This window comes from Ziziphus jujuba, chromosome 5, assembly GCF_031755915.1.
Source record: "Ziziphus jujuba cultivar Dongzao chromosome 5, ASM3175591v1".
Lineage (NCBI taxonomy): Eukaryota > Viridiplantae > Streptophyta > Magnoliopsida > Rosales > Rhamnaceae > Ziziphus > Ziziphus jujuba.
This window is the reverse complement of record NC_083383.1, coordinates 32,688,410-32,713,878: the sequence shown is the minus strand read 5'-3', so window position 1 is coordinate 32,713,878 and position 25,469 is coordinate 32,688,410. Positions and strand designations below refer to the sequence as shown.

At 28.9% G+C, this 25,469-nt stretch overlaps 2 protein-coding genes across 3 annotated transcripts; both read left to right on the top strand.

Annotated features, from left to right (window-relative positions):
* The first annotated feature begins 6,280 nt into the window (after positions 1-6,280).
* LOC125422820 (serine/threonine-protein kinase BSK2) lies at positions 6,281-11,752 on the top strand. The gene is made up of 10 exons (XM_048474977.2): positions 6,281-6,516; positions 6,639-6,865; positions 6,989-7,124; positions 7,641-7,774; positions 8,203-8,308; positions 9,555-9,640; positions 10,335-10,523; positions 10,616-10,774; positions 10,902-11,015; positions 11,145-11,752. Exons 1-10 carry the CDS (start codon positions 6,447-6,449, stop codon positions 11,394-11,396), a joined length of 1,473 nt encoding a protein of 490 aa, XP_048330934.1. The 5' UTR covers positions 6,281-6,446; the 3' UTR covers positions 11,397-11,752.
* A 1,197-nt stretch (positions 11,753-12,949) lies between these two features.
* LOC107428821 (ent-kaurenoic acid oxidase 1-like) lies at positions 12,950-25,433 on the top strand. Of its 2 annotated transcripts, none has more exons than XM_048475808.2 (9): positions 12,950-13,109; positions 20,547-21,252; positions 22,962-23,442; positions 23,613-23,876; positions 24,009-24,098; positions 24,185-24,263; positions 24,475-24,581; positions 24,728-24,849; positions 24,964-25,433. In XM_048475808.2, the coding sequence occupies exons 2-9, from the start codon at positions 21,008-21,010 to the stop codon at positions 25,061-25,063; spliced, it is 1,488 nt and encodes a 495-aa protein (XP_048331765.2). In that variant the 5' UTR covers positions 12,950-13,109; positions 20,547-21,007; the 3' UTR covers positions 25,064-25,433. The 2 variants fall into 2 exon arrangements, with proteins under 2 accessions (XP_048331765.2, XP_048331766.2); XM_048475809.2 differs by having other exon boundaries at positions 12,952-13,109; positions 20,554-21,252.
* Positions 25,434-25,469: the final 36 nt, after the last annotated feature.

Below are 25,469 nucleotides of genomic sequence, written 5' to 3'. Positions count from 1 at the left end.
TTTGTTAAACATTTTAAACAACTAAACTTAAAGAAAGAAAAAAAAGGAAGAAGAAGAAAAAACATGAAATGAAAAAACCAACATAACTTAAAGTTATGTTCAATTTAATGTTATATATATATATATATATATTTTTTTTTTCCCCTAAGCTTTATGGCTAACTTGAATGTCTAACAAATTTTAACTATTATTAACAAACATTGGACATAAGGAAGACATATATACAATTAAGTAGAGAAAACCAAAAAAAAAAACTAACCATGTTTATATATGATAGCTACTCTCTCTCTTTCTTCTTTTTTTGATAAAACACTTCACCATACTTAAACTCATGTTTCATTTTATTTTACTTCGTTTTTGTGAAAATTTGATTTTATTTCTCTTTAGTTTTGTTCTTTTTCATTTTTATTGTTTGTATAAAAGTTAAACCAGAGATCTTAAACTAAATGAGAAAGAAATCTATTCTATAAATATATAATATTGAAAAATATAATAAAACAATTAACTAAGCAAATAGATACAATAAGTTTTCATGGAAGAAAGAAAGAGGGAAGAGAGAAATATAGGAAATAGATAAAAAATACTGAGGTTGGAGTAGAGACTTCAAAACATTTGTCATCTTGGTGAATTTTTTCAAAAATAAAAATAAATAAAAACCCGAGAATGTCTTAACATTGGTCATGTATATCTATTATTAATAAAAATTATGCATTGATATATTTTTCTTAAAAATCTTTAATTTTCATATTAAATATTAGATATTAGATTATCAAATATTAAATATTGAATATTAAAATTATAGATAATTATTAATTTTTCAATTTAGATTTAATATATTAAATAATTATCATGTAAGCTCAAATTTATCTATATATTATATTCGAGAATATAATAATATAATTACAAAAATAATTAAATTGTAGAATATTTATTTAATAATATAATCATTCTTATTAAAGAAATAAATTGAGCATACTAATAAGCATATAATAATAGTTAAGATTCAAGATTGAATTACAATTAGAGTAGTCAACTTAATTATAATTACAAATCAAAATTGATGGTTATTAGTTTTATATAATTTTCGTTACATTGTATAATTCATTGTTACTATTTACAATTATTTGTACGTGTATATCTATAATTAATAAAAATCATGTCTTAACAAATTTTCATGAAAAATTTTCAATTTTTTTATATTAAATATTAGGTATTAGACAATTTAATATTGAATATTAAATATTAAAATTATAAATAATCAATACTTTTTAGATAATATTTAATATTTAATCTTAAAATTATAGATAATTATCGATCTTTCAATTTAAATTTATTTGTTTAATTTTTGAAAATATTATCTGCTCTTAATTATCTATATTGGAACTTGACACATGATGTAGAAAATTATAGATGATATTTAATATGTTAAATGATTATGGACAATTATCAATTTTTTGATTTAAATTTATTTGTTCTAATTTTAATAATTATATTATCTACAATTAAATATTAAATATTGGAACTTGACATATTTTTTTTAAAAACATTATATCTAAATTAATATATTAATAAAATTTTAGAGGAAAAATAACTCCCCATTAATTGTCATTTGGCAAAACACTTCAGCTGAATATCTTACTTTAATAATATACTAGCATTAATTTTGTGCGATGTACAATATATATAACCGCAATAAATGATTTCGAAAATTATTTATAATAATTAATTATATTCAAATTAATAAACTATATTATTCTTTATGAGTAAAGATTAAATCCAAAGCCTAAAATGATTTTCAATTTTGTAATTTTTATTGATACTATTTGATAATTTTTTAAAAATAAAAAAATTTGGATGTTTTTTTTAATAGGTGTGAGCATACCATTCTAAATTCAATAAGAAAAATAAAGAAAATATGATAATAAAATACTAAAAATTACTTAAAATAATTCTGACAAAAACAGATGCCTATACTAATTTATAAAAAAAAAAAAAAATCTTAAATATCTTTTAACAAAAAGCATTTTAAATATAAATTTAGTTAGCTAAGTGAGACAATAAAAATAACAATAATTTTTTTAGAGAATAAAAAAATGTTATAAAACGTTAAAATTAAAAAAAAAATATTGTTTAGTAGTTATATGTTTGATTGATTAGGAAATAAAACACCACTTGCTTCATAGCCTATTTATAAGTAAACACTTTTAAAACTTGACAAAAACATAAATATTGTTTTAAACGGTGAATGAAGATTTTCTCTAATTTCTAAAATCAAGCCATTAGTCTAAATAATATTTTTTTCCTTTATTATTTGAGTCAATTTGAAAAATGATTGTGTATGGTCACCATTCTTTTCAATCATAATATTATGAACCTAGTATTATTTATACCTATCATTCAAGAAAAATTTTTATTTTCAAAATAAATAATTAGACTTATTCAAACTTTATTTTGCTCAAAAAAATAATTATTATTTCAAAAAAATATTACTTATCTTGTTCAGATTTATTTATTGCATATCAAAAAATAAAAGTAGCTTTATTCAAGCTTCTTTAATTTGACAATTAATTTTCAAATTTATTTTTACTATTTAAAAAGTTGTTTTTTGAGTACTGAGGAGAAAAAAAAAAAAAAAAACATAACTTGGGCATTTTGGACTAACATGCCTTAAATAGTTGACTATTTTTATGTTTATTTTTTCTATATTTAAAATTCCAAATGAAATTAAATACAATCTAATTATCAATTGTAATATTAACCCTATATAAATGATATTTAATTAATATTTATGAAGTAATTTAAGTTTTTTTAATTGATTAATTGAAAAGTACTTGTTCATAATTTATTATCTTATGTTTTACTTAGTTAAAAAGAAAACTAATATCAATTTTAAAATTCTAGAATTAATAATATTCATTCTTATGGGTAAAAATTTTTAATTTTTAAATTTTAACATTTTAATATCATAATTGATATTTTAATATATATTTTTTTAATTGTTTATATTAATTACTCATTATAATAATACGTACAATTTAAAATTTGAATAGCTTTATATTAAAATTGTTTATTTTAAATTAACATACTATTTACTATTGGCAAATAATACTTGTAAATAATTTATATAAGCCAAAATTTTAAATTTTAAAATTTAAAAAGTCTTATATTAAAAATTTAAAGTTTTAAATTAATAGTCATTCAATATGGACAATTAATTTTATAATTTATGAAAACAAAAAATTTATATAAGGTCAACAATTTTATATTTTAAATTTTAAAATTTCAAATTAATGATTAATTGGTTTGTATGCTGTAATGTTAATATCATATATAAAATAATTTATTTGGTGAATTATATAATGTAATTTTTCTTTCTGTCAAAAAACAGTAGTTATATCATTTTTTTAAAAAATTATTAATATTTTATTTTTCATGTGGAAAGTGTCTTTTTCTTAATTTGTTATTGTATTTTTTACTTTTTTAAAACCAATGATATATCTATATAAATTACAATTAATTAATATTTAGAGAGGAATTATATATAATATTAGACAAATAAACCTAGACAAATAAATTAATTTTTGATACAAATAACTTTTATTTTTTTATTTATGTTTAATTGCATTATTTAAAATATTTACCATAATCTTTAAGAAAATTATGAAAATAGCTCTTTTATTTTTTTCATTATATTCATCATTATTACGTTTACTTGAATTAAAATTTGTTATCATGTATTGAATTCAAGAAAATTGACATATACATAGATTAAAATTTCTACTATTAGTTTTGTTATAAAAAATTATATTGAATCTAACTTTTCAAAAATTTCAATTTAAATTCTTTAATTTAAATATTTTTTTCGTATATTAAATCACATTTAATACTTGTCAAATACAATTTTACTATTTTTTGGGAAATATTTTCAAAAAATTTGCCAAAAATGTTTTTAAATTTTAAAATGTAAAATTCATTTTTCCATGTTTATTTTACATAAATATTGTAACGAAAATTAAAAAAAAGATAATATATATTATTAGAAAACATTTTATTATTGGAAATATTCTAGGTAACGTAAATTGAAAATTTAAAAAAAAAATAGTAAATAAAATAAAATCAATTTTTTTTTTTTTAGTTTTAATCCAAATAAAACTTAAAACAATTATTTTCAAGCACAATAGATTCTAACCAAAAAAAAAAAAAAGGCATTATAAGGAAAAAAAAAAGGAAAATCTAAATTGTTTAGGATAAACACTTAATTTATGTATGTTGCTTCTTGTGCAATGTAGTTATTCCAAATTCTAAAAGTTTTCAGTATCACTTTACTGTCAAAATGATAGTCTTGCTCTTTTTTGCATGCCCTTTATCTAAATAATCTCTTATATTTTTTCCTTTTCATATTTTTATCCTTCATTATTTTGAAAAAATTCAATACATAAAAGTGAATAAAAAATCAATAAGGAATCTTCTTAAAAAATCTTTTGTTTTCCAAATTAGTTTTTGTAGTATATTCTTATTTAGCTTTGTCAACTTGGTTATGAGATTTATCATCTTCAACTGAAAATCTGTAGCATGGTTCATATCTGTGCTCATAATTCAGATAATCATGATTAAATTTCATAAAAAATAAATTAATTAAAATTAAATAATAAAAACCAAGAAAGTCTTATTAATTGAAACTGAAATATAAAAGAATAAAAAATTATCAAAATAAAATAATATAAAATACTAATAGCCAAAATATTGAGCATTAAAATTTTAAACAATTGAAATGTGGCATTTACTAATTTAATATCCAAATGTATTTGGTTTATTTGGTAAATAAAATAAAATTATATAATATATTTTGAATATAAATTTTATTTTATTATGTTTAACAATTATATTATAAAAATGATAATTCAAATTTTTTACCAATAAAATAATATTATATCATTTATATATTTTTTGCAACAAAATCATCTATATCTTTATTATTTTCTATATAATACTTATCCAAATAACTACAAATAATATTGTCGTGATTGTTAGCTAAAGTATTAGATATATGTTAGTGTAGATATACGATATCAATCAATATTCTATATAAAATATTCATAATCAAATATTTATTTTGTTATTTTTATAATCAATTTTACTAAAAATAAATAAAATCAAATATATACAATTGATTTTTTTTATGAAATGTTAATAATTAAATATTCATTCCATTAATTACACAATCAATTTTATCAAAAATAAAAAAAATTAAAATATATATATATATATATATATATATTATGATATTATAAAATGTCAGTATAATTGTTTGACAGCTTAATTATAATTAATGATTTTTTTTTTATGCTTTTGAAGAAAAATCTAAGTATCCTTGTGATAACATGTGTAAGACTTTTATACAAAATATCTACCTTTTATATATAATATAGACTAATAAGAGAAGATTATTACTTTGTAATCTTCTCTTCTAAGATGTTCTTTACTTTATTTTTCACTTTTTATTATTATTATTACTATTGTTGTTGTTGTTGTTTTTGTTTGTTTTATCACCATACAATTGTTGTTAGCTGCTTGTGTTTCCAGGCTTTTTGATCATATATTATACCAGAAGATTACATATGCATAAAATTTAGTATAATTGAAAGGCTTAAAAATAATAGCCTAGATATTTTTAGATGCTCCTACACACACACACACACACACACACACACACATATATATATATATAATATGTTGACTTGGTACTCAATTATCTTTTTGGCTTCTGGCTTATTAAATTTCTAAGATGGAAAATGAACATATAATTTTTTTTTTATCAATTAATCAGATTGATATACGAAAAAATAAATTATTAAACAATAAATTAATTATAAAAATAAACTAATTAAATATTATCATATAATTTTTTTATATCATATAAATAAATTTAATAAATATTTTAATAATTATAATATTATTAATGTCAATTAATCTAATCAATTTCCCCTATGTACTTACAATTTCTTTTTGAAGAAATATTCAAATGGTTTAATAAATAATTTATTATATATTTGAAATTTAATAGATATGATAAATAGAAGAAAACTAACAAAATAATTGTTTTTGGCGTTGGAGGACTCAGTAACAAACAATATAATGAATAGTTTTTGGTATAAAAATAATAAGAAAGAGAGTGTGTCAGAATTTTAGTGCACGTGACGATGTCAGAAAGTCATGTGACTCTATTCCTCAGTCTTCGACTTCAGCAGAGAAAAGACCCACCCCCACCCCCCACGTCTCTCTTACTCTTTTGACTTTGATTTTGCTTACTTCTTTGGTTCTCTGCTTCCAAGTCTTCCGAGTCTTCCATTTCCCACTTCCCACTTCCCACTTCCATTCATTCACTGCTTTTCTCTTCAAATTTGCTCTGAGAGTGTTTAGGAAGAAGTGGTATGTAGCACTGGTTCATGGGCTGCTTTCAGTCCAAAACTGCTCACCTCGCTTCCCCTGACCAGGATCCTCCTCTCGCAGATCCAGGTTTCATTTTTCTCTTCTGGGTTTTCAAAATGTTTGTTTTTTACTCTAATTTTTTTTTAAAATTTTTTTTTGTTCTAACCAATAAAATTTGTTATTGTTTCCTTTTTTTTTTTTTTGTGAAGCTAATGGGGAAGAAGAAGAAGAACAACAACATGGAGTCCCAGCATTCAAATATTTCGTCCTTGCTGATCTCCAAGCGGCCACAAATGGGTTCAGCCCCGCATTGATAGTCTCTGAGAGTGGAGAGAAGGCCCCCAATGTGGTTTACAGAGGGAAGCTCCGCAACAATCGCTTAGTCGCCATTAAGCGCTTGTCTAAGCTGGCCTGGCCCGACCCTAGTCAGTTTGTAGTATGCCCCTTTTTCATTGAGTTTTTATTCTTTGTGTATTTTTAAATCAAAATTTATGCTCTATTAATGGAGTTTTTATTTTTATTTTTTAAAAAAAATTTTTATTTGTCTTCTTTTTGGCAGACAGAGGCTTCTGGCGTTGGGAAGCTGAGACACAACAGATTGGTGAATTTGATTGGATGTTGTGCTGAGGGAGACGAGCGGCTGTTAGTAGCGGAGTATATGCCTAATGATACTCTCTCCAAGCATCTCTTTCACTGTATGTTTCTTTGGTCTTTATGGATATAACCACTGTTGATTTTTGTGGACCCTCTAATTTCATACCATTTCAATAAATTATTTTATTTATGTATTTATTTTTATTTATTCTGGCGGTTAAACCATAAGTTGATCTTAATCAAAGATAGTTAGTAACAAAGAATCTACTAATAGAGATATTCAAAATTAAAAATTCATATATAATAAAAGACGCAAAGAGAAATTAATCTTAAACTACAAGTTATTCAATAGTGAAACCAATAGTACTGGATTTTACTCATTTAAGTTTTTATGATATTGTTCCTTTGAGATGTTTTGTCCTTTAAATATATTAGCTCTATGGACTGTGGTGTTTTTTTTTTTTTAATATATTATTTCCTATCCTTTTTACAATGTTTTTAGCAATTGATGTTTTATTGCAAGTGTGACTGTTCTTATTTTATTAAATTGTTGCTGGCCATGTATTCCTGGTCTCCCTTTTACCGTGCTTTTTCTCAATATAAATTTTTTGTTTTAGGGGAGAAACAGCCACTGCCATGGGAGATGCGTGTGAGAGTTGCATACTACATTGCACAAGCACTTGATCATTGCAACACGGAAAACCGAAAAATATATCATGACTTGAATGCATACAGAGTCCTCTTTGACGAGGTAGTATATACACATTTAAACACAATCTGCATCTTTACAAGACAATCAACTTGTGTGCACTTCATTTTTACATTTGATTTAACAAGAAAGTGCAGATGGGGCAAGCTATAGTGGAGAAATTTAAATTGTCCATATTCTAAATGCACCTTCTTTATGCAAAGCTAGAGAGGTTTTTAAAAATGATTGGTGGAAATTAAGGCTAGAAATTGTTATAGTAGAGAGATGTTTGTCCTTGTTTACTGAAAATTTGTATAGCGTTTAAGATGTTGAATTGATATCCTTTTGCTTCTTTTTATTTTTCTTTATAAACTTTTCTCATCCTGTTCATTCCTCATTCATCTCTAGAAGGAGCATAAATTGTGGCATTATCTATGAACCAACTGGACTTTTGTTCAACTTAATTTTTCTTTTTTTTTTTTAAATGATAGGATGGCGACCCACGGTTATCTAGTTTTGGCCTTATGAAGAATAGTCGAGATGGAAAAAGCTATAGCACTAACTTGGCTTATACTCCACCTGAGTTTCTGAGGACAGGTATGCCAGTTTTTCGTACATTGTTAATGCCTTCTCTTTGATTTTTATTTGATAAAAGGATTTAAATGTAAACAGATATTCATTTCTAATATTGGATATAGACATTAATTAGAGTAAAAGTGAACTATTGGGAGAAATGGAGAAGAATGAAGAATTGTTATTGATACAGTGAAAAGTGAAGAGAGTTGTCAAGACAAATACAAGGCAGGAATAGTCAAGATCCTCCTGTAATCCAACTTGAAAAATTTAGAAACCGGTCAATGAATATAGTACAAAACTATAACAACTGGATTTGGATCAAGATGCAAATTGCAATGAATATACTACAAAACTATAACAACTGGATTTGGATCGAGATGCAAAATGCAATAGACCTTTATCACTTGTTTGAGCCCCTGTGGTTGTAAGATTGGTCCTTACCTCTGGATAAATGGTGTGCCAGTTTATGAAACTAATGGCTGACCCAAAATGTTGAGGGTTAACTGCCAAAGTAAACCCCAGTCGTGAAGCAGCTATCATCCTTAGAATTGAGATAAAGAGAAATCTCTTGGTCTAAGCTATGTTGACTTTGAGCATCAGTCTTTACAGTGCCTTAATGGTTGCTTCTAATTGCAATGTGGACAGTGATATATATTCCATTATTATAGTTATCTAAATAGAAGCAATTGCTCCTTCTATGTAAACTTTAAGTGCAGAATTAGTGGCGAAACTGAAGTTTATATTCATTTAATTCAGTTTGCTGATAATTTATAGTGAGCTTTATTAATTCAAAATGTTTGAGGAGCATCATGTACTAAATCCATTCTTATTGTCGGGATGATTCCACCAACTGAGAAATGTCTTATTGAGAGTTGAGCTTACATAATTCAAATCTAAGTTTGTCTTCCGTACAAATTTGTCACAATGAAGTGGGAAAAATAATGCATTCACTGGATTAAACCTTTTTGTCAACTTTCGTAGAAGGGCCAAGGAAGGTATTGATTATGAGTTATGACTAGATGTACTTTTATTGGTTCGTAATTTGTTGTATGGTGAAAAGGATATATTGGTTTTGTACTTTGTAATATGGGATATTTTACCGTCAACATTGACCATCTTTTAAATAGTTGGTAGAGCTTGCATTTGCTACACTTGTAACAATTAAGAAAACCTCTGCATTTTTCTTTTTTTATTTTATTGATTTATTGCTTCTTGTTCTTGGTTGTGGCTATTAGATTTCAACACTTCAGGGGCTAAATTTATGCAGGTAGGGTCATCCCGGAGAGTGTAATATACAGTTATGGAACTGTTCTGCTTGACCTTCTGAGCGGAAAGCATATCCCTCCAAGCCATGTAGGATACATTCTTTATTTCATCATTGATCACTCACTGCTATCTTAACCTTCTTTGAGTTTCACTTGTTAGTTGAGTACCTGTCTTTTCTAGGTAAAATAATACCATGCTTGCTAGTCTTGTGATGATATTTAATTTCAAAAAGAAAGAAAAAAGGTCCTGTGACAGCATTTGCATATTAAAAGTTATCTGCTTTATAAATTAATCAAACCCAGCCAAAACATTTTTTATTTGATTTTCTTTGCTGTCAATAATATATGGCTGGATGATAGTCTTTTGTGATTGCCTTATCAGTTTCAATGCTCCCAACCTCTCCCATTTGGCAAATAACAAAACCAAATTGAGCCAATGGGAAGAAGATACCGTATTTAGTCCAGAACTTGGCAAATTGGAAACAGTTTCTAGTTGTTTGGATAAGGTAAATAAGATGTCAAAGCAAAGTGTAGTAAGAGGTTGCATGCCAGTATAAGGAACTTAATACGTTACACCTTCTATAATGATGAAGCTTTTTTTCTTAAATAATTATGCATAATTATGCATGATCATGGGGCCAAAAGAAATTTTCAGCCCTCTTTTTGTGTTCCTGTTATTTGTTTCTGAGCTTCTATTTCACCATGTTATAGCTAAACCAGAGTTTATATGAGCATGCAATATGAAATTGTGATTTCATTTAATCTTGTTGCTGCTTCCCCAGGCTTTGGACTTGATAAGGGGAAAAAATTTGTTGCTAGTGATGGATTCATCCTTAGAAGGGCAGTATGCCAATGAAGATGCGACTGAATTGGTTGAACTGGCCTCAACGTGTCTTCAATATGAGGCTAGAGATCGACCTGATGTCAAATTTCTTCTTTCAGCGCTAGCACCCCTTCAAAAGGAGACAGAGGTGAACTTCTGAAATGCCGTTATATTTAATTGTTCGTGCTGGTTTTTGTTTTAGCCTTACTGAGTCTTGTATGGGCTTCGTATTGATATTAGGTTGCATCATACGCTTTAATGGGTTTAACAAAAACTCCAGTAATGCTTCCAACCATGCTTTCTCCTCTTGGAATGGCTTGTGCAAGGATGAATCTTACTGCTGTATATGATATTTTGCTCAAAACAGGCTATAAAGATGAGGAGGGCGCTGAAAATGAAGTGAGTTTCTTTCATGTGCATTGTGTTTTGTCCATTATTCTGTTTTATATTTTAATGCATTTATGTTTGGCATCTTATATAACAGTTTGTTTATGTTTGATTTCTTCTTATTGTTTCTTTCTCGAAGCTGTCATTCCAAGAGTGGACACAACAAGTGCAAGATATGTTGAATGTAAAGAGGTTTGCAGATATTGCCTTTAGAGACAAGGATTTTAAAAATGCAGTTGATTATTATTCAAAGGTATTTCCTTATAGTTGAAATTCTACTTTTCTTGTCTACGTACAATATGCATGTTGTTGGCAACTTGTTCTGCAATGGAAATAATTGTGCTTTTTGTATCTTATCATGTGATTGTCCATAAATATACAGTTCTTATCAATGATGTCGGTGCCTCCTGGAACTGTCTTCGTGAGGCGAGCGCTATGCTACTTGATGATTGGCCAACCAGAACTAGCTTTGAGAGATGCTATGCAAGCTCAGGTGTGCATGCCTGAATGGCCCACTGCCTTCTACATGCAAGCTCTAGCCTTATCCAAGCTTGGAATGGAAACTGATGCCCAGGACATGCTTAATGATGGAGCCACCTTCGATGCTAAGAAGCAAAACAGTTGGCGTGGTTAGGTGGTTGCGACAAAAAGGTATGGTGGCAAACCCACAACCTCACTGAAAATTTCTGCCCCTTCTCACACCGTCATGCTTGTGATGCTGCTAAAGCTTTTCCCAAGGAAGCAAAAGTTGATTGTGTATTTGGAGGGTTTTTCCAGTTGACACCCTCATGAGCTATTTATTCCTCTATTTGTCAAAGATAGTTTGGGTTTCACACAGAAATGTATAAAGTAAACTCCTAACGGGCAAAACTCTCTGATAGTAAAGAAGAAACTTAAAATGTGTAAGTTGCTATTATTCATTCCAATTTACTATTTCTCAGTTTTTGTACTCGGGAATTTTGATTATTTGAAGCGCGGCTTTTTAGGAAACTTTGATCCTGCTCAGGCCAGATCTAATGTTTTGGATTTCCAACTCTGAAAAATGTTTGGAGTTTCTCATCCAAAAACTTTTGAGCGGAAAATGAAATAGGCATGCAAGTATGATTCGGAATTTATTATTTGATTCCCTTTGCATAAGATGAGTATTTTGTTTATTTCAGTCACCACTTTAGTAATAAAATAAACTATTTATGTGTTTATGAATCTTAGCATATAAAGTAATGTATTAATCATTAAAGTCCTATTTGTAAAAACTAAAGTAAATGGCACAAAGTTTAAGCCAAAAAAAAAAGTAAATGGCACAAAGAATTAGACAAAATGACAACAAATAAAGTAATACAATGTGAGTCAGCCACATCTGTCAAGCATGCGTGGCACTGGTACCTTTATATATTTATTCATTTATTTATTAAAAATGAAATATTGGGAAAGTAAAAATAATTGCTCAATTTAAAAACAATATTATTTCATTTTATGTTTTTGTCTTTAAAATATTAAAAATTAAATAAAAGTATGGAGATCCTCGGTAACATAGTTTTGCTATTAGCCTATAACAACTTACAAAACATCATAAAAAAGCAAAACAGGATTGATTTCAACATTGCTTAAAAAAAGAAAAAAAAAAAAAAGAAAAAGAAAGAAGGTTCCATTTATTTTGATAGCAAATAACAAAAGGATGTGTATAAGAAAGAATAATAGTTAAAATTTGTTTTTTTGTTTTTGCTTTTGTTTTTTTATGGGCTTGTAGAAAATTCAAATTTTGATAAAAGCAAATTCCACCATTTATTTGCTATAATATTAAAAGAATTCGATATTAAAAATAAAAAAAAGAAGAAGAAAGATTACTCTTTATTTTACATAATAATGAAGGAATAAAAGTTAGAATTGGTAAACTAAAATAAATGATTAGAAATTAATTGCGCTGAAAGTGGTGAAGATGGTAATGGAATGGGTTAGAGAGAGAGAGAGAGAGAGAGTGAAAAATAGTAGGAAAGGGAAGAGGAAAGAGAGTTAGAGAGAAAAAGTAGGAGAGCTGAAAACAAAAAGAAGAGAAGATTAAGTAAATAATAAGGATTAAAAAGTAAAAACTTAAAAGAAATTGCCATTTTCAGCCAATCAACGCCCGGCAAAAAAGGCGGTATCTAACTACCCCATTGCCCTCTTTAAATACATGCCATAACCCAACAGTGAAAAAAAACCAAGAAGGAGGAATAAAATAATATAATTAATAGATTAGAAAATACACACACACAGAAAATCAAAGAAAGAGACAAAAGAGAGAGAGAGAAGGAGGGTTAGACTCAGATTCAGCAACCACCAACATCTTCCGCAGACTAAGCCATCCCTGGTAATCCCTCCCTCTCTTCCTCTCTTTCACTTCTTGTTCATCTTTTTATTTTTATTTTTACTAGGTTTGATATGAAAGTTTTCAACATTTAAGCTTCTTTTTATTATTTCTCTTTTTATCTGTATATATATATATATACATGTTTTTTGAGCTTTTTTTCCCCCTTGGACTTAGTTGGAATTACGATTTTAGATATAGAGAGATAATTTTTAGTCTTTTGTACTGCTTTGGATTGGATGCGTGCGGGATGGAGCCGAGGAGAAACTTTCATAGACGAGTTCTTCATCCTGCGGAGCCATGCAACATCAAATAATTTAATTGTTCTTATTCTTTCTTTATTTTATTTTATTTTATTTCTGGTTTGTTTTGCGATTTATGGATAGATAACTTGTTTCTGTAAAACTTTCCGAAGGAGACACAAGATGGTCGATTTTTCTTTTTTTTTGGGACAAATTTTTTGTTTGTTTGTTTGTTTTATTTCAAATCAGATTTGGGCGAATTACGAGAAACTTGAATATGTAGGACTGAGTGTTGATTGAAAAAGAAGAAATCGAAGTTGACCCATTTGATTTTGGTTGGAAAATAAGAAAATCTCTTTTGGGTTGCTTTTAGGGTGAAAGATTGAATAAATTGATTTTGGGTTTGCCTTTTGTTTCAGCTATTTTACATGCAAGCTTTAGCTTTAGATACATAGATCCTATTAGGGATTTGATTTGAGTTTGTCAGCTTTCCATGGAGAGAAGCTTTGAGGTACAAGGTTCACATATAGTTTAGATTAATTTGGGTGAGGACCTAGGTTATTTGCCAGATTCAATTGACAGAAGTTCTTTCGTAGAGCACATATTTAAGCAACAAGCAGACATGGTTGCTTTTAGCTTTTCGAGAGTCCTGAAGTCCATCTTCTCAATAGTTTTCAATACCGATTTAAAGCCCTAGTGATAATCAATTTTATGGCTTCCAATAACAGTCTTTGTCCTGAAATCGATTTTTCTTGTTTGCATTGTTAGGGGGAAAGTAATTTTTTTTATTAAAAACAAATAATAAAGCGGTCAAATAGAGTATCGCTGATGGGTTTGTAACCTTTTAAATGTCGCTGGTATTCATGTTTTTCTGAGAGAATTGTAAGAATAATTCTTGAAAAAAATTGAAAATGGACAAAATAAATTTTTGTGATGATGCTGAGAATACATTCAAGTTGATTGAGTCCATCATGAACGATGTCTATATCCCGAGCTTCCTTGCTTGGTGTCCTGTCGATCTAACAGTGGTTCTGTTTGATGTTTCATACTTCTTTACCTGTGTGTTTTAGGAGTTAAGTTATGAACAATTTAAATATCAGAACAAAAAGTCCCTTGTTTTAAGATGCAATCTTGAATTACTGCTGGAAAGTTTCTTATGGGAATGTTAAATGCATTGTGGACACCTGCAGAAGCAGTTTGTCATTTTATGGATAAAGTAGTACATGGAAAGGAGGTCTCTGAGGAAGTGACCCGAGAGTCGCTTATAGCCATCTCATACTTTGAACCAGATAAGGTTCTTGGCTCAAAACCCTCTTCTGAGAAGGTGAATGGTGAGAGTCTGATAGGAGAAATAGATGGTGATGCAGATGATAAATTTAGGTCTGAGCTGATTTCTATTTCCTATACACAGTCACCAGAAATTGGAGGTTCACCTGTTGTTGCCCAAGGAGAACTCAAGGGCTAGCAAACTTGGGGAAAAGCTTTAAGCTTTGTCCTATATTCTATCACTATGGGTATTGTAATATGTTGTTTTATGGTATTAAACTTGTTATAAAGTGTGCTTGACCTCATGTATATGCTCACTGTTATGAGTGAGCAAGCTTTGTGTGGACAATTTGACCAAACAAAAAAGGCTTTGTGTAGACAATGAACGAAAATGTTGTCCTTGTTTTTAATGCATTCCCACATCTGCCACTTTTCTTGTTTATATCGTTTTTCTTTTCATGCAGTCCTTGTTTTTAATACATTCCCACTTCTGCCACTTTTCTTGTTTCTATCATTTTTCTTCTTGTTTCCATTCCTTTTTTATTTTTTTGAATTATTATTCATCTTGGTTTTTTCATTTCCATTTTCCAATTTTTTTTTTTAAATTATTATTCATCTTGGTTTTTTCATTTCCATTTTCCAATTTTTTTTTTTTTTTAAATTATTATTCATCTTGGTTTTTTCATTCCATTTTCCATGTTTTTTTTCCCCCCTTCTTGTTTTCATTTGAAATGAATGTTTTTGGAGGAAGATTGAGTGGGATTGCAGTAACTCTTATCCTGGGCCGGTTGAAGGGTATGACCATCAAGGCCTCTTTGCCCTTGGGCCTCTTCAAAAGTTGAGGCCCAAAAATAAATGCATATTTAAAGTTGGTTTTTTTTCCTTCAAAATTTTTTTATCTATTATATCGTTTTTATGTTTTTTGTTTTTCTTCAAAAATTCATATCATCAATTTATTATTATTATTATTATTATTATTTTTTTTTTTTAAATAATGAAGGCAGCTTATGGAAATTTTTGAGGTGAAATATATGCCATTTATGAATGCATATGAGATTTGTTCCTGCTTCCAAGAGAATAACTTAAGAAAGTTTCATGAAATACTAATTTGCTTTTGTTTGCTTTTGGAATTTAGAATTGAACAGAAATCTATAAAAAAATATTTTCTTAATTGATTTTTTCTCGGACAAATTCTTAATTTCGTTGTTTAATGTGATAAAATTATGAAAGGAAAACTTATTTTTGAAAGAGAAGAAAATTTACAACATCACAAAATTTCAAGTATGTTTCCAGACATAATATAAATTGTAATTATGTAAGCAGGGTGGTTTCAACTCTCAGCTTTTCATCAAACCATAGAGGAAATTTTTTTATCTTTTATTTTATATTATTATATTCTTTTTCCTATCACATTCCGATTTCAATTTTCTTGATTTAGACGGCCACAACGTTGCTCATGATTTTTTTTTTTTTTTAATTTTAGAATTTTTATAAATTGGAGAGGTGGGAATTTAGCACCAAGCCTTGAAAAGAACCTAGGTGTTATCATCATTTCATAGCCAACTGAGCTTTCAATTCTTAAGCAATTTTTTATTTTTTATTTTTTTCACATGAGCAATTTTGTACTGTAATTAAATAATTAATTCTAAATGGGTAAGCCTAAAGTTGACATGGATGGCTAGTTTTAGTCTCCACGCTTGTCGTTCTTCGGAATGATAAGAGTAGAGAGCTAATCCACTTCCATTAATCTTTACGTCTCTTATTTTAGTATAAATTTCCATTATCATCTCTTCCACTTCAACTCTACTTCTCCATATTGTCAACGTATAATTGTATCCTTTCATGGCATATACCATCTACATTCTTTTTTTTCGTGAATTTATTTTAAGAATTTTTATATTATTGCCCTTAAAGTTTCGCCTACATATCAAGTTAATTTATTTTCTAAACTTGCTGCCCACAAAAAAAAAAAAAAAAAGTTCTCTAAACTTTCTATGAAATGTTTATTTTTGTTTTGGTTCACCTCTTCAAGTTTTCAAACTGACCTGAATATCATTTTAACGTGTGGCCTTAAGCTGAAGTCCAAAACAAGTACTTGAAACATTTTATTCATTTTTGGATCTTCGAATTAAAATATGTTAAGATTATGTGCTTTCATCAACTTGGTTAGGTACACTTTCAATAATTTAAATATAATAGTCATGAAAGTTTCAAAAAATAGGTAAAGTTGTGAAGAGATTCATTATTTTAGTTTATAATGGTAACTGGGATAAGGAATATAATTGGAGGGATAATGAGACAAAAACTCTTTGTCTTTGTCTTTTTGTTTTGTTTTGTTTTTTTTTTTTTTCCAAGAAAAAAAAAATTTATCCAAAAAAAAAAAAAGAACTTTAAAACGGTTGAAGCGATATACATCAAAATTTTGCATTGCATGTCATCTTCCAAGTAAAATGAAAATTGAATTTTATATTTTTAGAATATAAAAATGTGTCTTGTAATATAATCAATTTTTTTAATGGAAATGAAAATGGTAAAATTATGTTTAATAAATGTTAAATATAATATATATATATATCCATGTGGAAAAAAATATTTGCTATTGAAAATGATAAATGTTATCTGTATTTGTTACTGATATATATAAAATATGTATATATCTATATAAAATAAATAATTATTAGTTTAAAATGATAAATATAATCTATTTCTTTTAATATATTTGTTTTCAAAATTTTTGAGATATATCTAAAATGTTTTCTAAATTTATCTGTATTAGAAAAAATATTTCTAATTTTCTTTTAATCTTGTTATTTGAAAATAGCTACATCATTTGTTATTATTTTTTGATTTGTAAAATGGAATGCCTTAAGCAAAATGTTAAAGGGTAGGCCTGAAGTTGTCCAACCATTTTTCTTTGATTCTTCTCTGTCGTTGCAAAAGCAAAATTTTTGAAATGATGGGTTAGAGAGTTTTAATAAATGCCAAAATTTAGAAACTATGAGGTTTTAACAATATTGTATCCAGCATGGGGTGACAAACGAATTTTTTTAAACATTATTATTATTATTATTATTATTATTATTATTATTATAGTATGACCTTTTTAGTTTAATGAGCTTTAGCTTAGTCAGCCTAATGGCCAAGCTCGAAAGTCCATCCTATGTCAAATATATGGATTTTGGGCCAAATTCAACCCATTATAATTTGCTTGTCTATTGCCTTTTTATTATTATTTATTTTTTATGCTAATCTAGATGCCAATTGCCATTTTATGATCAACATCATACTGAAATTTATAGTGTAGAAGTAAAAAAGAAAAGAAAAGAAAAAAAAAAAAAGAAGAGAAAAAAGGTGCGTAAAATAATTGAGAGAAGCATATGCATATGTCCACTTAATGGTGGCTCTCTCATGTATATACCCTACCTATAATATTACAAATACTCACACACATGTACTATATAAATATAAATTAATATAAATCTATATGTATGTATGTGGTTGGATAGCATGTCACTCAATATCACCACTTTTATAAGACAAACGTAATCTAAGGAAGGATCTGAACTGCCATGAACCCACTTTTTTGCTTCCACTTTAGGATACATTTGATATTTCCTATTACTAATCCCACTTTTTTTCATTTGATCGGCTTCAACCACAACTTCTAAAACAAAAATCATCAGGAAAAGTTCAAGAAATCTTCTTAATTTTACAAGTTTTTTGTCATATATGTTCTTAATTTTATTTTTTTTCTAATTAAATGTTCATCTTGATCTTAGGTTGATATGTTTCAAAAAAAAAAAAAAAAAAAAGGGAAGAAAAGAAAAGGCTTAGGTATATATAATTTCAAAATTTCCTTGAACTTTTACTTATATCCTCAATTAATAGTATTGGATTCTCAGTATTTCAATACTCATGTGAACCGGTTCAAATGAAAGATAGTTTCAACAGAATGAATGAATTTTGTTTATTTAAAACCATTAAATTGCATGTTACATGAAAATGTGTCATTATCAAATACATTTAATTTTATAGTTCTAGATAATTTTGCTCACTAATTCTCAACTTAAAAAGTTTAAACTTGAAAAAGTTTAAAATATTCTCATTTGAGCACCATAAATTAAAATTAAAGCATGTTTTTCTGCGTCCCTTAATTGGACTATTTAAGTATTAATATTTAATATAGAGGACAAGGATATAATTATTGTTATGTAGTGGAAGTGGTCAGAGGGCATAACATCATATCATCATAAACATATACTCAAAAATAAAAATGTTCTTAGAATATCAAATGTCTTCAAGTTCAGACCAATTATGGAACGTGGTATTCATTTCACCAATTAATTACTACATATATTTGCAGTCAAATACTAAATCATGTCATCTAAGAAACAGACAAAAGATAATTAAAAGAAAAAAGACACGATCTTATGTCCCTTTACCATCTCAATTGATTACTACATGTTTTTAAATATAATATATATATATATATATTATATATAATTTTGATAAATATAGTAATTATTGTACATAAATCTAACTTTTTTTTTTTTTTTGGTTAAAATGAATATAAGCAGTTTAATATATTGCTTTTGTGTGAGTTTTCGGTTCTCATATTAACAAACATACAAGATATTAACAAATCATGATAAATTAATAAACATGTGAAGCTGTCTTTTTCATTATTTTTATTTTTATTTTTTTTGAAAAAGCTGCATTCAGGGACTGAGTACTGCTTAATCATATATATATATATATATATATGCTGAAATGGATCATATTTCTTCTTTCTTTCTTTCTTTTCCTTTTTTTTTAAAAAATTTTTTATATTATATATTTATACACACACATATATAGATATATATATTTTCAAAAAGTGAAAAGGACTTATTATTTATTATTATTATAATAATAATAATAATAATAAAAGGGTTTGGGTTGCCAAATCATAGTAAAAGCAAAGCATGATAAATAATTCGTTGCAACGCACGGTTGGTGGTGGCTATTAAGGTTGGCACACTTAGGTGGTGGTAACTATTAAGGTTACACTTGTCCCATCTAGATTTTGAATTTTAAATCCTTGATTGAAATACATGTTTACTCGCTATTTGACAACTTAAATATGTTTTTTATTTATTTATTTTATTTTTATTTTTATTTTATTTTTTTATAGATTTTATTTTATTTTTGTTTTATATATATATATATATATATATTGATTAAAGTGCATGCCTACTCACTATTTTTTTTTTTTTGGGGTAAATAATGCATGCCTACTCACTAGTTACATTGATTTTACTACTCCTTTCATGTCATGATGGCCATTTTATTCCCATCATTAATTGCATGAATCTCCACCAAACAAAAAAAAAAAAAAAAGAAAAAAAAAAGAAAAGATAAAATTCTTTGAATTTCTGAAACATGTGAAAGTGCATGCATATTCATTCTTATCTGATCGTTACTTTCACGCTCAAGATATTATAAAAGAGGAAAAGCATGGTATATGATAAATATAGAAAAGGAAAATATAAGTGCGCCTTTGTATGTATATATGTATATATATGATATAAAGTACATGTGCATATAGATGGGTTCTCTATGTATATATATGTATGTGTTAGACATATATGCTCTCCATAGTTTTAGGATTATTAGCCATTTATGTTTACCATGGTGTTAGCATATTAATTGTGGGATTTTTAATTGATTCCATCTTTCATTTATTGCTTCCTAATATGGTAAGGTTTGTCATGTTATCCCTGTATTACTCAAAGGAAAGCTCAATACAACTATACATTTTCCATTATTGTTCTCTGTTTTAAATATGGATGATGGATGTGTATATATAATTTTGGTAATAGTGTAGTAATGTTTAATATATGGGCTTGCATAAGATTGATGACTAATTATACATGTATATATATGTTTGTAGTATGCAGATATAGATAGAGGAGGATGATGATGATGCAGCAGACATATATATAAAAGAATCAAAAGCGCGAAGAAAGCGACAAAAATAAAAACTAAGTATAGATAAAAAGGCCGGCCGGTTCTGTCCATATCTCGCTATATAAAAATACCAATAAGATCTTCTCAAGAAAAAAAAGAAAAGCCCACTCTAGTCATTCTTTTCTTTTTACCAGCTTGTTTTTAAAACTTCCACCACTTACTACTACTTCTACTTATTGATTATTATTATTATTATCATTCAGCCTTCTTCGTAAGTCTCTGTATTCATTCATCATCTGACCATATATAGACATACATATATACCGATATCTAATAATAAGCTAGACATCGGGGACGGCAAAAGAGTCTGCGGAAGGGAGTCTCTTTCTTTATATTAGTTGATTTTGTGTGTGTGTGTGTGTGTGTGGAAGTGATAAGGTGAAGATGGAATTGGAATTAGAGTTGGGTTCGATTTGCTTAGTGATTCTGAGCATTATAGGTGGATTAGTAGGGGTGAGATGGATTCTGAAGAGCGTGAATTGGTGGGTGTATGAGATGAAGTTGGGAGAGAAGCAGTACTATCTGCCACCAGGTGATCTGGGATGGCCTTACATTGGGAACATGTGGTCCTTCCTCAAAGCCTTCAAGTCCAAAGACCCTGACTCTTTCATGTCTTCCTTCGTCTCCAGGTCTGTTTTCTCTTTTCTCTTCCTCTCTTTGCATATATATTGTCTTCTTCTTTAACCACACACTTGTTTCTTTTATTTGTCTGTGTGTTTCATGTACCTTAGCGGGTACGGAATCACAGTATACGTCACCACCCCGCGATTGATTCATTCGAGACTACTGCTGGCTTTTTTGTCATTTTGACTGTCATGCAGTCCCTTTTTTTTTTTTTTGTTTTTAAATAAATTTTTTAATCCATCTATCTGCTACCATTTTTTTTTAATATTTTATATTGCTTAAAGAGAAGAGGGTATACAACATACAATATAAACAGAGAAAAGGACAGTGTTTTTGAGTGCGTTTTTAGTGCCATCTTCGATGTGGTGAAGGAATAGGAAAAGTCCATATTTCCACCGTTGGTTTCCTCTGTCTTTTTTCATCAGAACCAAATCTCGACAAAATCCTTAGTTTTGGCCGTCTGTTCCAAAAACTCACCCCCTTGCCTCCACCACCCTATGTTTTGATTCTTCTGCCTTAGGATTTCCAGGTCACTTTTTGGACCCACTTTGCCTCTTCCAGTCTCACTTTTGCTTTTATCTAATAAGAGAAGCTTGACCTTATTTGGTCCGACTCAAAACCCAACTGCCCCAAAAGGCTACAGGGAAAAAGTCGATTTTAATGTTGGAACATTTTTGGAGGACTTAGCTAGTCGCCTAGTACTAGGCTTGGGCTGTTATGACAAAGCCACGTACCACAACCTTCATTGCTCTCGTCACAGAGAAACACAAACAACTACCCCTCTACAATAATACTATCTAAAACATTTAAGTCTGTATCTGACATCAAAAGGAAAATAATGTTCTCTCTTATTATATTATGCTTTTGCTTTCATATATTTTACAATGACATATTCATTTGGTATATTTTCGGTGCCGTCCTACGTTCAGGGTCCTAGTGGTCCATTCCTTCATTTGTGGGTTTTAAATAATTCTTATTATTTTATTGTTTTAAGCCCAATTAAAGATAGTTTACTGTCAAATTTGGAATATAGTTTACTGTCAAATTTGGAACGCCTTTCATTGTCAAGAATTTATATTAGTTCACATATAAAGGTAGCACTATTCATTTATGGAACCTATGTGGTGGCAAGGCACCGAATGCTTTCATATCATTTTCCTTTTTGACACTAAAGTTCCGAATGATTTAGTTTTTCAGTGACATGTTAACGGATTGACTACTAAAAAGTTTGTTAATAGACTTCCTGCATCATTGATTATACATCTTTCACACCGTGCATGCAAAAGATACATGATTGATTATAGCTGCGCCAATTTGATGTGTGGCATGGTTAAGAACAATTATGCTAAAGTAAAGAATATGGATCTGAAAAAATTAAAAACAAAAATGAAGGGCCCCAACTTGAAAATGCTGTTTGTATTATTATTCAGTGATATCCAATGTATGTGATTTAAGGGCCTTATTTCTGCTCCTACTTTTGACAACATAGCACGCTACCTGTTTCAATCATTGATTGAGGGAATTTGATCCCTTTACTGTTGTGATGGAGAAAGGTCAATATATTCTTGTTAATGTCTGTTTCTCAATAGTTTCTTCTGCACAAATTATGTCTGTAAAAAAAAAAAAATTAAATAAATAAAATAAAAATAAGTAAATTGCGTGGTTCCAGTGAAAAAAATTTGACATATGTTTTTAACTATGGAGAATGCTTCAGATATGGAAAAACAGGAATCTACAGGGCCTTCATGTTTGGGAACCCGAGTATTATTGTCACAATGCCGGAAACATGCAAGAAAGTGTTGACTGATGATGAGGCCTTTAAACCTGGTTGGCCTGTTTCCACCGTGGAACTCATTGGCAAGAAATCATTCATTGGCATCTCTTATGAAGACCACAAGCGTCTAAGAAGGTTGACAGCTGCTCCGGTAAATGGTTACGAAGCATTGTCCATGTACATCCCATTTATCGAGGAAAATGTTGTAGCTTCTTTGGATAGATGGTCCAATTATGGGAAGCCGATAGAGTTCTTAACTGAGACCCGAAGGCTTACTTTCAGGATTATTATCTATATTTTTCTAAGCGCAGTGGATAATGAAGTAATGGAGGCTTTGGAGAGAGAATATACAAGTCTTAATTATGGAGTTAGGGCCATGGCAATCAACATCCCTGGATTTGCTTACCATAGAGCACTCAAGGTGAGTGAGGCTTTGTTTTTTTTAATTGTCTTTTATAGTTTTAGTTTGACCCATTTCATAACAGTATACATAAGCTTTTGGGATTGATGATAACTTAATAGTTACTCCTCGATAGTGAAAAGTATATGCTTTATTTGAGCCCATCAACATTGAGTCATTTTACTTTCCAGGCTCGGAAAAATCTTGTGGCTGTATTCCAATCTATTGTGACTGAGCGTAGAAGACTAAGGAAGGACAACGTCCCCTTAAAGACGAAAGACATGATGGATTGTTTGCTCGATGCGCAAGATGAAAATGGTAAAAAATTGACCGACGAGGAAATCATAGATGTTTTGTTGATGTATCTGAATGCTGGACATGAATCTTCTGGCCATACCATGATGTGGGCTGTCAATTTCCTGCAAGAAAATCCAGATGTTCTACAAAAAGCCAAGGTACCATGCCAAGAGCTAATTGCAACAAATTTAAATTTATTGATTTGTCTAGCTTAATGAATCATGCCTTATGAAGTCTGTTTTGATACCTTTTCTTCCATTTATCAAATTCTGCTGTTTGACCAACTTCAGGCAGAGCAAGAACAGATTGTAAAGAAAAGGCCACCCACACAGAAAGGCATGACACTCAAGGAATATCGTGAAATGGAGTACCTTTCCAAGGTATATCATTTGTGATATCAACTTCATTTCAGCATTCAGCCTCAGAATGTTCACCTCAACATAAAAAGTTTTCTTTGTTTTTTTAGGTGATCGATGAAACTCTTCGTGTCGTAACTTTCTCACTCATGGTCTTTAGAGAGGCAAAAACTGATGTTGCTATAAGTGGTTAGTTCATCTTCTAATTTTCTTTTCTGATCTTCCCCTGAAATATTGGCTATATGGATTTGCAATTAACAAACAACGGTTCATGTGGTTTCCTTGGATTTAAACTATTTTCAAATATAATTGATTTAATCTGTTGGAACAATCAACTCAAACACCTTGGGGCTTTTCTCTTTCTTTGTTGCCAACTAAAACGGGGTTACTTATCTTGCAGGTTATACCATTCCCAAGGGTTGGAAAGTTCTTGTCTGGTTTAGGAGTGTTCATTTTGACCCTGAAATATATCCAAACCCAAGGGAATTCAATCCTTCCAGATGGGATGTAAGTTGAAGAAGTACATTTTTTTAATTCCCACAAGTCAGTTTTACGAGCGGGGAAATCATATATTCATATGCTTTTATACATACAAATTATCGTCTTCATAAGCTATGTTGACATGATATACATATATGTTTGGGTGGAAACAGGACTATGTGCCCAAAGCAGGATCTTTCCTTCCCTTTGGAGCAGGAAGCAGATTGTGCCCAGGAAATGATCTTGCGAAGCTTGAAATCGGAGTTTTTCTGCACCATTTTCTGCTTAAATACAGGTAAATCATGTCGGATTAAATTTTTAAACCCTTTCAGCTGAGTCAACGAAAGGATGATAGATGTAGAGTGATTTTAACATATGGTTTGTTTGAAATGTGTTTGGTCGTCTGCAGGCTAGAGAGATTGAATCCTAAAAGCCCCATGCAGCACTTGCCACATCCTAGGCCTCAAGATAATTACTTGGCAAGAATCTCCAAATGCTCATCTTCATAAGCACAAGGTTCATATCAGAGGGATCAAAGCAAATCGAAGCACCAAAGCAGGAAGGAAGTTCTATTCCTGCTCATCCAATAATAAGAGAAGATCTTATAAATACTACAATTAGTAATTCTATTTTAGTAGTGAGATTAAGATTACACATGTTGTCTTGTGTCTCTCATGTAAGTTTTTTGGTAAGATGAGATTCCCAGATTTGTTTTGGATTTGAGAAGCTCATCTTAGGTTCTGCTTTCTAAAGAAAATGGAATAATACAGAGAGAGATATGAGAGGAAACTAGTTTGTAATGCTTGGAGGAACTGCAAAGGCAATGAAATGTTATATTAGTTAATAAAAATAAGCCGTCCAAAGACGGCGTTTGCTAAATATTTATTATCGCATCCAAAATTATTGTATTTCATT

What these genes read in the sequence shown, in the direction of transcription:
- LOC107428821 (XM_048475808.2), top strand. Translation starts at nt 21,008, where the DNA reads ATGGAATTGGAATTAGAGTTGGGTTCGATTTGCTTAGTGATTCTGAGC. An exon ending in TCAATCCTTCCAGATGGGAT is followed by an intron (nt 24,582 to 24,727) that starts GTAAGTTGAAGA and finishes GGGTGGAAACAG; the next exon opens with GACTATGTGCCCAAAGCAGG. An exon ending in CATTTTCTGCTTAAATACAG is followed by an intron (nt 24,850 to 24,963) that starts GTAAATCATGTC and finishes GGTCGTCTGCAG; the next exon opens with GCTAGAGAGATTGAATCCTA.
- LOC125422820 (XM_048474977.2), top strand. Translation starts at nt 6,447, where the DNA reads ATGGGCTGCTTTCAGTCCAAAACTGCTCACCTCGCTTCCCCTGACCAG. An exon ending in CTCCAAGCATCTCTTTCACT is followed by an intron (nt 7,125 to 7,640) that starts GTATGTTTCTTT and finishes TTTTTGTTTTAG; the next exon opens with GGGAGAAACAGCCACTGCCA. An exon ending in CCCTTCAAAAGGAGACAGAG is followed by an intron (nt 10,524 to 10,615) that starts GTGAACTTCTGA and finishes TATTGATATTAG; the next exon opens with GTTGCATCATACGCTTTAAT.